Source organism: Ceratotherium simum, chromosome 38, assembly GCF_057802395.1.
Source record: "Ceratotherium simum simum isolate JZ-2026a chromosome 38, ASM5780239v1, whole genome shotgun sequence".
In the NCBI taxonomy this organism is placed as follows: domain Eukaryota; kingdom Metazoa; phylum Chordata; class Mammalia; order Perissodactyla; family Rhinocerotidae; genus Ceratotherium; species Ceratotherium simum.
The window spans coordinates 14399631-14415022 of record NC_141937.1 but is presented as its reverse complement, the minus strand read 5'-3'; the positions used below and the strand labels follow the sequence as shown (position 1 = coordinate 14415022).

At 37.0% G+C, this 15392-nt stretch overlaps 1 protein-coding gene across 2 annotated transcripts in view; it reads right to left on the bottom strand.

The window, feature by feature from the left end:
• Nucleotides 1-15392, bottom strand: part of RGS17 (regulator of G protein signaling 17) — a 107169-nt gene that overhangs the window by 59391 nt on the left and 32386 nt on the right. Inside the window, exon 2 of one of the 2 annotated variants that reach the window (XM_014795490.2) lies at nucleotides 1069-1169. The exons of the other annotated variant lie outside the window; for it this stretch is intronic. Coding sequence (XP_014650976.1) covers nucleotides 1069-1121 — 53 coding nt within the window. The 5' untranslated portion in view covers nucleotides 1122-1169. The remainder of the gene's footprint in view (nucleotides 1-1068; nucleotides 1170-15392) is intronic. 2 annotated transcript variants of the gene reach the window in all.

Here is a 15392-nt window from a genome sequence, read left to right as displayed (position 1 = left end):
GTACATTTTCCATTACCTAAAATAACCATTAATTGACATCATAAAGGGTGTTAACTAATGTATTCAGTGTTCAGAATTTTAAAATATTTTTATTATAATTTTATACAAAATAGTTTGGTAACAAGGAAGGTGAAGCTCATGAGAAAAATATGCAACCATACTTTTAGAACCTTTTTCAATCGACCACTGGAGAAATATTGTGTATATCATCTGTATAGTTTAGTAAGTACCACTAGCATCTGCATTGCTTAGTAAGTGCTTAGTAAGTAAGCTTACGTACTGTTTAAGGAGCAGAGTGTGGGGTAAACATAATCACCACTACTACTTTATAAAAATCTACCGGTTTTTTAAAAATATCAAGTTTTCTATATCTTTCCTAATTCTCTATTTGTTCTACCAATTACTCACAAAGGAATTTTGAGATCTCCAACTATTATTGTCAATTTTTTCTATTTCTTCTGCCAGTTCTATTAGTTTCTGCTTGGGGTATTTTGCAGCCCTCTTACTGTGTGAATACATATTTATCATTGTCATTTCTTCTTGATGAAATGTCCGTTTTTATTCCTGGTTATACTCTTTATTCTGAAGTCTAGGTCTTTGATACTAACATAGCTCCTCCAGATTTTTTATGATTCTTTATTTGACAGTATATCCTTGTTTATCCTTTTCCTCTTTACCTATTTGCACCTTTATATTTAAAGTGAGATTTTTTATAGGTAATATATATAGTCGGGTCTTACTTTGTTACGCAGTCTGAGGATATCTGCCTTTTAAGTGGAACGTTTAGGCCATTTATATTTAAAGTGGTTATTGACACGGTTAGTGTTAAGTCTACCATATTCCTCTGTTTTCTATTTGTCTCATCTCTTCTTTCTCCTTTCTTCTCCCTTGAGTATACTTCCATTACACATGCCTTAGTTCTTTGTATTATTATTGTTATACATTTTTTTTACATAGGTTATAAACCCCATGATACATTGTTATTATTTTTTCTTGAACCAATCAATAAATATTGAAAGAAAATGAAAAACAAGAAAAGAAATATTTCATATTTACCCACATATTTACCATGTCTGGCCGACTTCACTTCTTCGTGCAGTTCTGTTTCCACATGGTATCATTTTCTTTCTGGATGAATAACTTCCTCTAATATTTCATGTAGTACAGTTCTGTTTGGCACAAATATTCTCAGTTATTGGTGACCAGATAAAATTTTTATTTAGATGTTTATCTTGGAAGATAGATTGGGGGGTGTAAAAATTCTAGGGTGACTGTTTCAGCACCCTAGAATTCAGCACCCTAGCATTCAATGAATTTAAAATGTCACTCCATTATCTTCTGGCTTGAATAGTGTTTAAGAGAAGTTTGTAGTCATATTTACCATTATTTGTCTGTACCTTGTGTGTCTGCATGGTCTGGCTGCTGTTAGGATTTCTATTTATTACTGTTTTTTATATTATCATAATGTTTATTGGTGTGGTTTATCTTGCTTGAGCTTCACCAAACTTGTTGGAACTGTGAGTTTACAGAATTCATCAACTTTGGAAAACTGTTAGCTATTATTTCTTCAAATATTTTTTGTGCACTGTCTCCTCTCAAACTCTGGAACTCCAGTTACATACATATTACATAGCTTGACACTCAGGCTCTGTTCATATCATCATGATCATCATCAGCAGCAGCGGCATCAGCATCATCATCATCAATAGTTTTTAGGGGATAGATTAAAAAATAGTTATTATAGCTGCCATCAGAGATTTGTAAAAAAATTCTCTTTGGGAAAATGCTGAAACAGATTAAGGTCTATGCCATAGCCCGATTTATGGGAGACAAACATTTTTAATTTCTTTTAAATTTTTAACTAATGGATCATTTCCTACAGGCAAGCTTGCAGAAGGAAAAGCTGGCAGAGTGATGAGTCTGTTTTTATGGAAATAAGGTCATTAGTACTCATCTTTGATGGAAACAATTCATTAATTCTTGGACAATACTGATGAGACAAGAGGGAAGGAGAAACAAACAAGAAACAGAATCAGTAAATATCACTTCATGGCTTAGATCTTGGAACTGAAATGTAAGAACTGTTATAACATGAATTAAATTGAAACCAAAAGAGCTGTATTTTAACAAGGAAAAATTTGAGATTGTAAGCTAAAATTGCTTGAATTTGTTGATGCTGCAAACTATAAAATCGTATGCTAATCTTGAGGAGACAATGTTAGTTTTACCATATTAAAAACTTTAATATAGCTTTCCAGATAAAGGGTTTATTTTTGAAGACACATACACACATGCATGCACAAATACTGAAAATATCACTATAAACCTCATTATCATGAAATAGGAATGTTGGCAGTATTGATACATAATATTCAGGCATGATGTGTGATCTTGGGTTGTGAGAATGTAGTGATGAATAACTCCCTGGAATTTGAATGAGTGACTAGTTCATTCAATTAGCAGAGGGAGGAGATGGCCACATTGGAGAGAATAGGTCTTCTGGCACACAGGGTGGTAGAAGGGTTTGGCTACTCAAGGATGGGAATAGCAGAGCTTCCATCACCCAGTCTGGAGCTTTATCAATGCTAAACAGAAGTAGCAGTGGTGTTTTCTCTACAGCTGCCCCACTGGGCCTTGCTCCTGAATGCTTAGCAACAAAGCCAGTCTTCCCTGACCGTCTTAGAAATCTGTGAGCTACCTAAAAGCCCTTAATAAATCTGTTTCCTGTTTTATTCTAGAGTGTATTCTATATCTCATTGACATAGAAATCAAGAAAATGCATTGGAGTTAACTACACGGGAATCAGTGACAACCAGAGGATGGGCTGTTTTAACACAGTCATAGGACGTTAGATTGATTGGGGGAGTGAGACACAAAGGAGAGGTAGGGAAAGGAAGCCAGCTAGCTTAAACAACTCTTTCAAAAAGTTTTGGAGGTAGTGACGTCAGCATAATGGTGAAGTGAGTTGTTCTCTTAGTCTCTCCTCTTTAAGTTACAACTAAATGGACATTCATTAACCAGCAGATAACTCCCTGCACAGCAGAATAGTATGTCTGAGAGATCCATGCAGCTATATATCTGAAGGTGGGAGGACTGGATCTCTGGGAGGCAGTGGAACTAGGTGAGCGAACCCCTCCCTGGTGGCAGTGAGCCAGGTTGCGGATCCTCACACAGTGGCCAGCACGACTGTAACAGGAGGTGGAGACAGCTCAGCCTGTGTGAATGCTCTCAGAGTTGCAGCCTGGCCTATGGGAGTGCCCACTCATGGGAGCAACCACTGTGCTGTGACAGACCCACTGGTGGGAATGCTCTACTCCAAGTGGTGGTAGCTCAGCCCCCATGAAGGCATGCTTCTACTGAGCAGAGCACAGGTGAGAAGGTGCCGTCCCTGCTCAGAAGGTGCCTCCATCCGCAGAGCACAGCAACCTGTGGGACCCGCCAACTGGTGGCTCAACCCTTGTGTGGGCGCCCCTCCCTCCTAGTGCAGTGCAGGTGAGAAAGTGCCCTGGCTGCTCAAAAGGCACCCCACCCACAGAGGACAGCAGTGCACAGGATCCACTGAGTGGCAGCATAGCCCTCGCATAGGCGCCCCTCCTGCCTAGCACACAGCAGCTCAGCCAGTCCCCTGCTGAGCACAGAGGCCCCGCCCACAGTGCCCAACCCACTCGCCCAGCACAGAGGCTCTGCCCGGGTGAGCACAACCTTCAGAGAGGCTGCGGTCAGCCCAGGTAAACACAGAATAGCCTGAACCTGCACAACTTCCAGCAGATGGAGTGGGATCAGAAAACACAGCTCCTGCTCTTGCCAAGCAGTGGCAGATGGAATCTGCAATTTGATACTACCAAAAATGCACAAGCAAAGGATCAATTCATCAAACAACATGAAGAACTACAGTAACACTTCAGAGCAGAAGGAAAATGACAAGTCTCTAGAAACCAATCCTGAAGTCACAGAAATTTACAATCTAAATGACAGAGAATTCAAAATAGTAGTCATAAAGAAACTCGATGAGTTACAAAAAAAACTCAGAAAGACAGTTCAAGGAGCTCCAGAATAAAATTAACAAGCAGAAGGAATTCTTCACCAAAGAGACTGAAACTCTACAAAAAAAAAAAACAAACAAACAAACAGAAATTCTAGATATGAAGAACACAATTAATGAGATAAAAAATAATCCAGAAATCATAAAAAATAGAGCTCATGTTATACAGGACAGAATTGGTGAATTAGAGGACAAAAATACAGAAATGCTTCAAGTAGAGGAGGAAAGAGAACTAAGGTTTTTAAAAAATGAAGAAATTCTTTGAGAAACATCTAACTCAATTAGAAAAAGCAACATAAGTATTCCAGAGGAAGAAGAGCGGGAGAAAGCAGAGAGCTTGTTCAAGAAATAATAGCTGAGAACTTCCCAAACTTGGGGAAGGAACTTAAAAGTACATGAAGCCAATAGAACTCTAATTACATCAACATAAAAAGATGTTACTATTAAATCCAAGGCATTTAATAGTAAAACTGGCAAAAGTCAATGACAAAGAAAAAAATACTAAGTGTAGCAAGGCAGAAGAAAATAACCTATCAAGGAACCCCTATCAGGCTTTCAGCGGATTTCTCAGCAGAAACCTTACAGGCTAGGAGAGAGTGGAATAATATATTCAAAACACTGAAAGACAAAAACTTTCAGCCAAGAATACTCTCTCCAGTGAAACTATACATCAGATATGATGGAGAAATAAAAGCTTTCACAGACAGACAAAAGCTGAGGGAGTTCATTGCCACTAAACTTCCCTTACAAGACATGATGAAGGAAGGCCTCCTACCTGAAGGAGGAAAAAGGCAAAGGTTTACAAAGCTTTGAGCAAGGATATAAATAGACAGATAAAATTAAAAAACTGCAGCTCTCTATCAGAACAGGTTAGCAAACATTTAATTACAACATAAAAGATAAAGGGAAGGAAAGCATCAAAAATAACTATAAACACTTCAATTTAGTCACAAACTCACAACACAAAAAAGAAGAATTTGTCACAAGAATAACTCAGAAGGGGAAGAGGAAAGGGATGGAACCTGCTTAGGCTAATAGAGATAAGAGGCTATCAGAAAATGGACTATCTCATCTATCAGATCTTTTATACAAAGCTCATGGTAACCACTAAACAAAGAATCACAATAGAGCGAAAAATCATAAATAAAGAGAAAACCATCATAGAAAACCACCAAACTGAAACGGCAATCAGAAATACAAGGGAAGAGAAACAATGGAAATATAGAACAACCCGAAAACAAGAGATAAAATGGCAGTATTAAGCCCTCATATATAAATAATCACTCTAAATGTAAATGGATTGAATTCTCCAATTAAAAGACACAGAGTGGCTGGATGGATTAAAAAATAAGACCCCACAATACGCTGCCTCCAGGAAACACATCTCAGCTGTAAAGACAAGGATAGGCTCAGAGCAAAGGGATGGAAGGGGATACTCCAAGCAAATGGCAAGCAAAAGAAAGCAGGCATTGCCATATTTTTATCAGACAAAGTAGACTTCAAGATAAAAAAGACAAGGAGAGACAAAGAGAGGCAGTATATAATGATAAAAAGGACATTCCACCAAGAAGACATAACAATTATGAATATATATGCACCTAACAGAGAAGCACCTAGGTATATAAAGCAACTAATAACAGACCAAAAGGGAGAAATTGATAGCAACACAATAATAGTAGGGGACCTCAACACCCCACTTACATCAATGGATAGATCATCCATACAGAAAGTCAACAAGGAAACAGTGGCCTTAAATGAAACACTAGACCAGATGGACTTAATAGATATATATAGAACATTCCATCCAATGACAGCAGAATACACCTTCTTCTCAAGTACACATGGAACATCCTCAAAGATGGACCATATGTTGGGAAACAATGCAAGCTTCAATAAATTTAAGAAGACTGAAATCATATCAAGCATCTTTTCTGACCACAATGCTATGAAACTAGAAATCAACTACAAGAAAAAAGCTAGGAAAGCCACAAATATGTGGAGACTAAACAACATGCTACTGAACAACCATTGGATCAATGAAGAAATCAAAGGAGAAATAAAAACATACCAGGAGACAAATTAAAATGAAAATACAACATATAAACTCTTATGGGATGCACAAAAGTGGTTCTAAGAGGGAAATTTATAGCAATACACGCTTACCTCAACAAACAAGAAAAATCTCAAATAAGTAATCTTAAATTACACCTAACAGAACTAGAAAAAGAAGAGTGAACATAGCCTAAAATCAGCAGAAGGAGGGAAATAATAAAAATTAGGGCAGAAATAAATGAAATAGAGCCTAAAAAAAAAAAAACAGTAGAAAGAATCAATGAAACTAAGAGCTGGTTCTCTGAGAAGATAAACAAAATTTACAAACCATTAGCCAGACTCACTAAGAAAAAAAGAGAGAAGGCTCAAATAAATAAAATTAAAAACAAAGAGGAGAAATTACAATAGATACCACAGAAATAGAAAGGATTATAAGAGAATACTATGAAAAACTACACGCCAACAAATTGGATAACCTAGAAGAAATGGATAAATTGTTACAATCATACAACCTCCCAAAACTGAATCAAGAAGAAATAGGGGATCTGAATAGACCAATCACAAGTAAAGAAATTTAAACAGTAATCAAAAACCTCCCCCCAAAAAAAGTCCAGAACCAAACGGCTTCTTTGGAGAATTCTGCCAAACATTCAAAGAAGATTTAATACCTATCCTTCTAAAACTATTCCAAAAAATTGAAGAAGATGGAATGCTTCCTAACTCTTTCTATGAGGCCAACATTACCCTGATACCAAACAGAGAAGGACAACACAAAGAAGGAAAATTACAGGCCAATAGCGCTGATGAAAATAGATGCAAAAATCCTCAACAAAATATTGCCAAACCAAATACAGCAATACATTAAAAGGATCATACACCATGATCAAGTGGACTTTACACCAGGGACACATGGATGGTTCATCATCTGCAAACCAATCAGTGTGATACACCACATTAACAAAATGAGGAATAAAAACCACAGGATCATCTCAATGGATGCAGAGAAAGCATTTGACAAGATCCAACATACATTTATGATAAAAACTCTCAATAAAATGGGTATAAAAGGAAAGTACCTCAGCTTAATAAAGGCCATATATGACAAACCCACAGCCGACGTCATACTTAACAGTGAAAAACTGAAAGCCATCCCTATGAGAATAGGAACAAGACAAGGGGGCCCACTCTCACTACTCCTATTCAACATAGTACTGCAGGTTTTGGCCACAGCAAGTGGCCAAGTAAAAGAAATAAAAGGTATCAAAATTGGAAAGGAAGAAATGAAAACTCTTGCTGTTTGTAGACAATATGATTCTATATATAGAATACCTTAAAGAATCCACCAGAAAACTATTAGAAATAATCAACAAGTACAACAAAGTTGCAGGGTACAAAATCAACTTACAAAAATCAGTTGCATTTCTATACACTAATAATGAACTAGCAGAAACAGAATTCAGGAATAACATCTCATTTACAATTGCAACAAAAAGAATAAAATATCTAGGAATAAACTTAACCAAGGATTTGAAAGACCTATACACTGAAAAGTATAAGACATTATTGAAAGAAATTGAAGAAGACATAAAGAAATGGAAAGATATTCCATGGTTATGGATTGGAAGAATAAACATAATTAAAATGTCCATATTACCTAAAGCAATCTACAGATTCAATGCAATCCCAGTCAGAATCCCAATGACATTCTTCATGGAAATAGAAAAAAGAATCCTAAAATTTATATGGAAAACAAAAGACACCAAATAGCCAAAGCAATCCTACGAACAAAGAACAAAGCTGGAGGTATCACAATCCCTGACTTCAAAATATACTACAAAGCTATAGTAATCAAAACAGCATGGTACTGGCACAGAAACAGACACACAGATCAATGGAACAGAAGTGAAAGCCCAGAAATAAAACTTCTCATCTATGGCCAGCTAATTGTTAACAAAGGAGCCAAGAATATACAATGGAGAAAGGAAAGTCTCTTAAATTAATGGTGTTGGGAAAACTGGACAGCCACATGCAAAAGAATAAAAGTAGACCATTATCTTACACCATACACAAAAATTAACTCAAGATAGATTAAAGACTTGAATGTAAGACCCGAAACCATAAAAATCCTAGAAGGAAATATAGGTAGTACACTCTGACATCAGTCTTGGCAGCATGTTTTTGAATACCATGTCTACTCAGGCAAGGGAAACAAAAGAAAAAAATAAACAAATGGGATTACAGCTAACTAAAAAGCTTCTGCAAGGCAAAAGAAACCACAAACAAAACAAAAAGACAACCCACCAACTGGGAGAAAATATTTGCAAATCATATATCTGACAACGGGTAAATTTCCAAAATAGATAAAGAACTCATTCAACTCAACAATGAAAAAAACAAACAACCCAATCAAAAATGGGCAGAGGATATGAACAGACGTTTTTCCAAAGAAGATATACAGATGGCCAACAGGCACATAAAAAGGTGTTCAACATCACTAATTATTAGGGAAATACAAATCAAAACTACAATGAGATATCACCTTACACCTGTCAGAATGGCTATAATTACCAAGACAAAAAATAACAAACGTTGGAGAGCATGCAGAGATAAGGGACCCCTCGTACACAGCTGGTGGGAATGCAAACTGGTGCAGCCACTATGGAAAACAGTAGAGAGATTTATCAAAAAATTAAAAATAGAAATATTATATGATCCAGCTATCTCACTACTAGGTATTTATCCAAAGAACAGGAAATCAACAATTCAAAGAGATCTATGCACCCCTATGTTCATTGCAGCACTATTCACAATGGCCAAGACATGGAAGCAACCCGTGTCCATCAACTGATGAATCAATAAAGAAGATGTCGTATATATATACAATGTAATACTACTCGGCTATAAAAAAAGACAAAATCATCCCATTTGCAACAACATGGATGGACCTTGAGGGTATTATGTTAAGTGAAATAAGCCAGAGAAAGTCAAACACCACATGATATCATTCACATATGGAAGATAAACAAACACATGGATAAAGAGAACAGATTAGCGGTTACCAGAAGGGAATGGGATGGGGGGGTGGGCGAAAGGGGTAAAGGGGCACATATATGGTGATGGATAAAAATTAGACCATTGATGGTGAGCGCAATGCAGTCTATACAGAAACTCATATATAATAATGTACACCTGAGATTGCACAATGTTATAAACCAATATGACCTCAATAAAATAATTGAAAAAAAAAAGTTTGGTTGTGAAGGGGAGAGTAATGCTAGAGAAAGCTGAAAAAGGATGCAGAGTCAAGGGAGGAAATTTTTATTTTTAAAGATGGAAGTGACTTAAAGTTTCTGAGAAGATTGGAATATAATATAAAAGAGAGGTGGAGGCTACCTTAGCTAAGAGGAGCTGGGCCTCCTCTGATGTCATAGAAGGTTATGTAGGTACTGTCCAATGGACAGCTTCTTTGACTCCAGAGTGGCTGGAAGTATACAAATATTTGCTCTAGAAGAGCTTTAACTGGTGCATGAAGAAGGAACTGAGAAATGGCATAGGAAATTCCAAATGGTGAAAATAGGGCAGTTACATTCATTAAGGTATAGAAAAAAAGACTCAAAATCATAGGTGTATTATGTTTAATTTAATGCATTTGTTCGTGGCATTTATATTTCTTGTATTTATTCATTTATATTTCTGAACAATATAACCATATTATAAAAATTTAGATAACAGAGAAAGAAAAAAGTCAACGCACAGGACTCATAGTTGCATAATGCTTTTTTGTGTGTGTGAGGAAGATCAGCCCTGAGCTAACATCCGTTGCCAATCCTCTTCTTTTTTGCTGAGGAAGATTGGCCCTGGGCTAACATCCGTGCCCATCTTCCTCTACTTTATGTGGGACACCGCCACAGCACGCCTTGACAAGTGGTGCATCGGTGCGTGCCCAGGATCCGAACCTGCAAACCCCGGGTGGCCGAAGCGTAGCGCGAGAACTTTACCACTACGCCACCAGGCCGGCCCCTTCACAATGCTTTTAAAATAGTGTTTTTAAAAATTTATGCTCAGTCTTTCTGTATATGTGTTTTTACGTAGTAGTAATAGGGTATATATGCAAATAGTATAGGGCATACTGTTTGTTTTGCTTATCATAATAATGTTTCTATCTTATATAGTATTCACAGTTATTTTAATAAAATAATATTTAATTGCTGTAATTTACTTAGCCTTTTCTCTATTGCTAGCCATGGCTATACCTAACTTAATCACCGCACAAATTTGAAGTATCTCTCTGAAAACTTCAGGGATTATCAGGTGCCACATCCTTTTCATACAGAGGAGAAGACCAAGATACAAAACGACTAAGTGAATGCCATCAGGATCCTACAGCACATAAGCAGCAGTGAAGACCAGAGCCCTACGCCATAAGGTGGGCAAGGGGCAGGCTAGCAGAGTGGATTGGATCTACAGTACTCTAGCTCAGTGCTTCCCAAAGTTCTCATCTGTAAAATGTTTATTACTGTCCACATTGAGATAAGGGGCTTGCAAAAGAGTAAGGGAAGCAGTGCATTGATTTATATTCCGTGACTGATCAGGAACTATTGGCTCACAAACCAGCATTAGTCCACAGATTATGCTCTGAGTAGGACAGCTCCAATTGAAAGAAAAGTTACTCACAAAATGTCCGGCTCTCTGTACCTATGAATGAATGGCATTAGTCAATATTATGTTGGAGTTTCACAGCCACATTTACTTCATTCCTCTTACATTTTTTTTTTCTTAACAAAATCAAATAAGTGCCCAAGACAATGACCTTTCAAAAACAAAGCACATAAACCCTCTCTGCAAGTACAAGTGTCGTATGCTTCCGTGCAGGTTCACCTGACTTTATTTAGAGGGATTCACACACCAAAATGGAGTGTAGACGAGGTAGGCTGTCCTCTAACCTGATCAATTTTATTGTTTGATAATTCAGCAGAGTTTTTGGGATCCATGTTTTCCTGTGTTTGTCTGAGAGAAACATACCCTTGAAGGATAATTACATCCCTACAAACTCATGGGTTTCAGTTATTCCTCACCACTACTAAAATAATTGTTCCAAGAATTCTTCTATGGATTTAATCACCAAATGCACCATGGTAATTGCATTCTGTTTTTTTTTTTCCCAAACTGGAGAAAATGACAATACTAAAAAGATGATAATAATACAGGACGGCATGATGCTATGATTCATCATACTCAATGTGAATTGACTTTCAGAACTAATGACAAATTTGGACATAGTGCTTTAAAAAATATATTCTATAACTCACAGGCCATCTGAAAGTTAATTCTAAGCATGAGAAAAATTACTGTTGAATCACCTAAAACAGTACACCAGTGGTCACTGATTTCATTTCTCACTTTATAAATCACCCTGCACATCAATTATGCTGAAAAGAAACTATGAATCCTGTTTTTAAAGATCTCTAGAGGAAGAAGCAATGCCACAATCACTGTGATAGATAACATATTTACAGCTACCCTGAAGGAAACCTGAACTCCTACAATGTCCCTTCAGAATAGGTTGCCTTTATTCAGTTCAGAATGCTTAAGCATTATTATTACTACCGTTAATGGCAATAGGCAATATTCTAAGCACACTAAATATACAAATCATTTAATTCTCACAAACACCCTGAGAGGTAGGCACTACTATTTAACTCCATCATATAAAGGAGGAAACTAAATTACTAAATCTATAACTTGCTCTAGACTAACCATACAGATGTCAGATGTGAACCCAGGAATCTGGCCTGAGAGCCTGTGCTCTTAATCACCAGAGAAATGTTTCTCGATGCTTTAGGATGAGTTAATTTGTGACATTACCTGGAGGCGTGATTGAGCCATTCTATGATTCTTTCAATCTTAATAGTCCTCTGAGCTGTTCAATATGGTAGCCACAAGCCACATGGGGCTACTTACATTAAAATTAATTAAAATAAAATACTATTAAAAATTGAGCTCCTCAGTCACACTAGCCACATTTCAAGTAGCTCATGGTTAGTGCATTGGACAGTGCAACATTTCCATCACAAAGAGCTCCATTGGACAGCACTGGTCCAAAGTAACACTAAAATTCTCAGTAATCAACCATCCATTTTGCTTTTACACGCTCTTTCTTTTTGTAACGCACTCTGCAAATAAAGATAGTAGGTAACAGTGGCAAGGTTTATAGAGAAAGAAAAGTCCACTAATGTTTAAGTGACTAAATCTTTAAAAAGAAATTTAGGAAGTGCAACCAAAATATTTTTAGTTGGTTCACAAGAGTCAACAATAAAGAAACTCAATTTTACTCTGAGAATAAAATTAGCGAGAATTCAAATGTAAAGGTACCCATCTATATTTGCAAGAAAGACCCTCCAATTTTTTTGTAAATATGGGGATAAAGTGGTTTAGGAAACATGAAACAAATGCAATTATATTTTAAAGGACTGAAATCTAAGCTACTGACATGTATTCTATGAGGAAAATTGTGATAACTGAGGGAAGATGGTCTCTTTACGCTGAAAAAGTAGATTTAAAAGGCAAAACTAGCCCAGCTCAAGTAAATGTATGGCTTGACAAACTGACTCAACATAATCAATCACTCTACAGTAGAAACATTTATCAACTTATAGTGTGAGGACACTAGTCACTTATTTTATCTCTTGCTCTGAGTCAATGTTCACCAAGCAACCTTCTCATTTTGACTTAGTTTTCACATAATTATTATTACAGTGAAAGAATGCTAGCAGTAATATATCTTAATATGAATCAATAAATTGGCAACGTGACATACATTTTGTGTCTTCTGATCTGGTATTGTAAATCAGCTCATTAGATTATCTTTGGGTATTTACATTAAGTGTATTTTCCTCCATTCTTAAAAAAGGGTTATTTTGGTGTGTTACAAAAGCTGAAAATGTTTATTGCAGAAAATTTAGAAAACACAGATATTCACATTGATGAAAATATTCCATAACCTAGAAACAACTTTTAACATACACACACACACACACGCACGCACACACACACACATCCTCTGGTCTTCTATAAATGCAAATGTTTGCACCTACTACTCAGCTGCAAACACATGCTACCTTTCAAAAGAAAGGAAATATGACTCAGGCAGAGCTGAGAGCCATGGAGAATTAATCCTAGGCCTTGAGACCTAATCAAGAGTTTCCAACATTTTCCCAGCTGGATTCCAGAATTACCATGGAGCAGAGACTTTTTTGAGTTTCCAATTTCCACCCCATTTGAAGAGAAATGTCTGTGGCGGTTATCCTTTGCCTGTCCCACCGTTGTATGTTGGGTGTACGGGAGACAGGTAACCTGTCTCTTCAGTCTACAGATGGAAAGAAAGGTACTCAGTGAGCTCTAATTAAGGAACTATGCCTAAGCAGCACCACACCTGGATCTGAGTTAGAGAAGGAGATTCTGGGATTCGAGCTGATGATGTAATGGCAGGAGACTTTTGAGAACCTTGAGATGGCCCCCATTGATCCCTGCCTCCCCATATTCACACAAGTGTGTAATCCTCTCCTCTTGATATCGGTTGGACTTACTGACTCACCACTAAGGAACAGGATATGGCAAAGTGATGGGATGTCATTTCTGAGATTAGGTTATAAAAAGAGTGTGGCTTGTCTTGGCCTCTCTCCCTCCCTCTCCCTCTCTGTCATCCTCACTGCCATTTTGCAGCAGATCCCATGTGGCAAGGAACTGATGTCTCCAGCCAACAGCCAGAGATACTACTAAAAGTCTCCTCCCAACACCCACGTGAGTGAGTTTGGAAGTGGATTTTTCCCCAGTTTAGCCCCAAGGTGACTGAAGCCCCAGCTGACACACTGACTGCAGCCTTGTGAGAGACTTTAAGCCAGAAGCACTCAGATAAATGGTACCCAGATTCCCGACCCACAGAAACCGAGAGATAATATCTGTCAGTTTCAGTACTAAGTTTTGGGGTAATCTGTTATGTAACAATAAATAACTAATACAGATGCTGAGTATGATATAAAACTAAACCCATGTTTTATTACTCTGATTAAACATTTCATATGCATTAAACCTGACCTATTATTCTTAAGTTTACAAATAAATGCATAAACCTAAATTAATAAACTACATTGTTCTTCTTTAAATGCTTTTTATTTCCAATATGTCTAATTGTTTCTTTTTCATGTTTATTTTTATTTTACAAATGAGGTATTTTATATCTTATACAAACTCTCAAGAAGTCATCATTCTTATTTTAAAGTTTTTATTTTGTTATCTCAGGTGTCAGTTTTTTTAATTGGTTGGCATTATTGCATTTCTTTCATGATGTTCTTTTTTCTTGGTCTTCCTTGGCGGTCTACTCATCTTGGTGTGTGAGTCTCCCTGTTTGCCTCTGCAGATGATTCTGGTGACTGTGGGGTAAAGAGTGTGGCATGCTGGGAGTAAGGTGTGCAGGCAGCTTATCTTTGGAGTATGTGGTTTACCCATTTATATTTCAGATTACAAGCCATCTGGGATAGTACCAGGTCTTTTAAAGCCATGTTTGGTACTTCAGCCTGGGGTAAACACTGCAGCTGCCCACAGATTATTATAAGGGGAAAAAGAATGAGTAACAACGCGACTATTCCAAATGCGGTTCCAATTGCTCACCTAATGGTTTTCCCAGAAACACATCCCACCCTGCGTATTTTGTGACTATGTGTTTGCAGAATCTCTAGAACTGTTCCCACCTACAAAAGAATTTTCTCAAACACTGTTCCGACCATGGTTCCCTCTTGTCTTGTTTCTTTCAGGAATGCTTCAAAATCTCTGATTGGCCAATGGTACTCTCTTTTTTCCTCCTTCATAAATGTTAAAGATGTATCATAAACACATATTTAAAAATGTAGTTTATGCATTTATTTGTAAACAATGAGAATAATAGGTCAGGTTTAATGCATATGAAATGTTTAACCAGAGTAATAAAACATGTGTTCAATTTTATATCAGATTCAACATCTGTTGTTACATAACAGATTACCCCAAACACACACACACACGCGCACGCACACACACACACATTTATTTATTAAGGGGGCTGGGTAGGCAGAAATAGATTTATGTGCTCATTTTGCCTATTGACTCCAATTAGCAAAATGCATTTATATTCTTGAAATTAGAGTTCTAAATAAGACCTTATCTAGAAACAAAGTCCATTTTTTTTTAATTTATTTATTTTTTCCCCCAAAGCCCCAGTAGATAGTTGTATGTCATAGCTGCACATCCTTCTAGTTGCTGTATG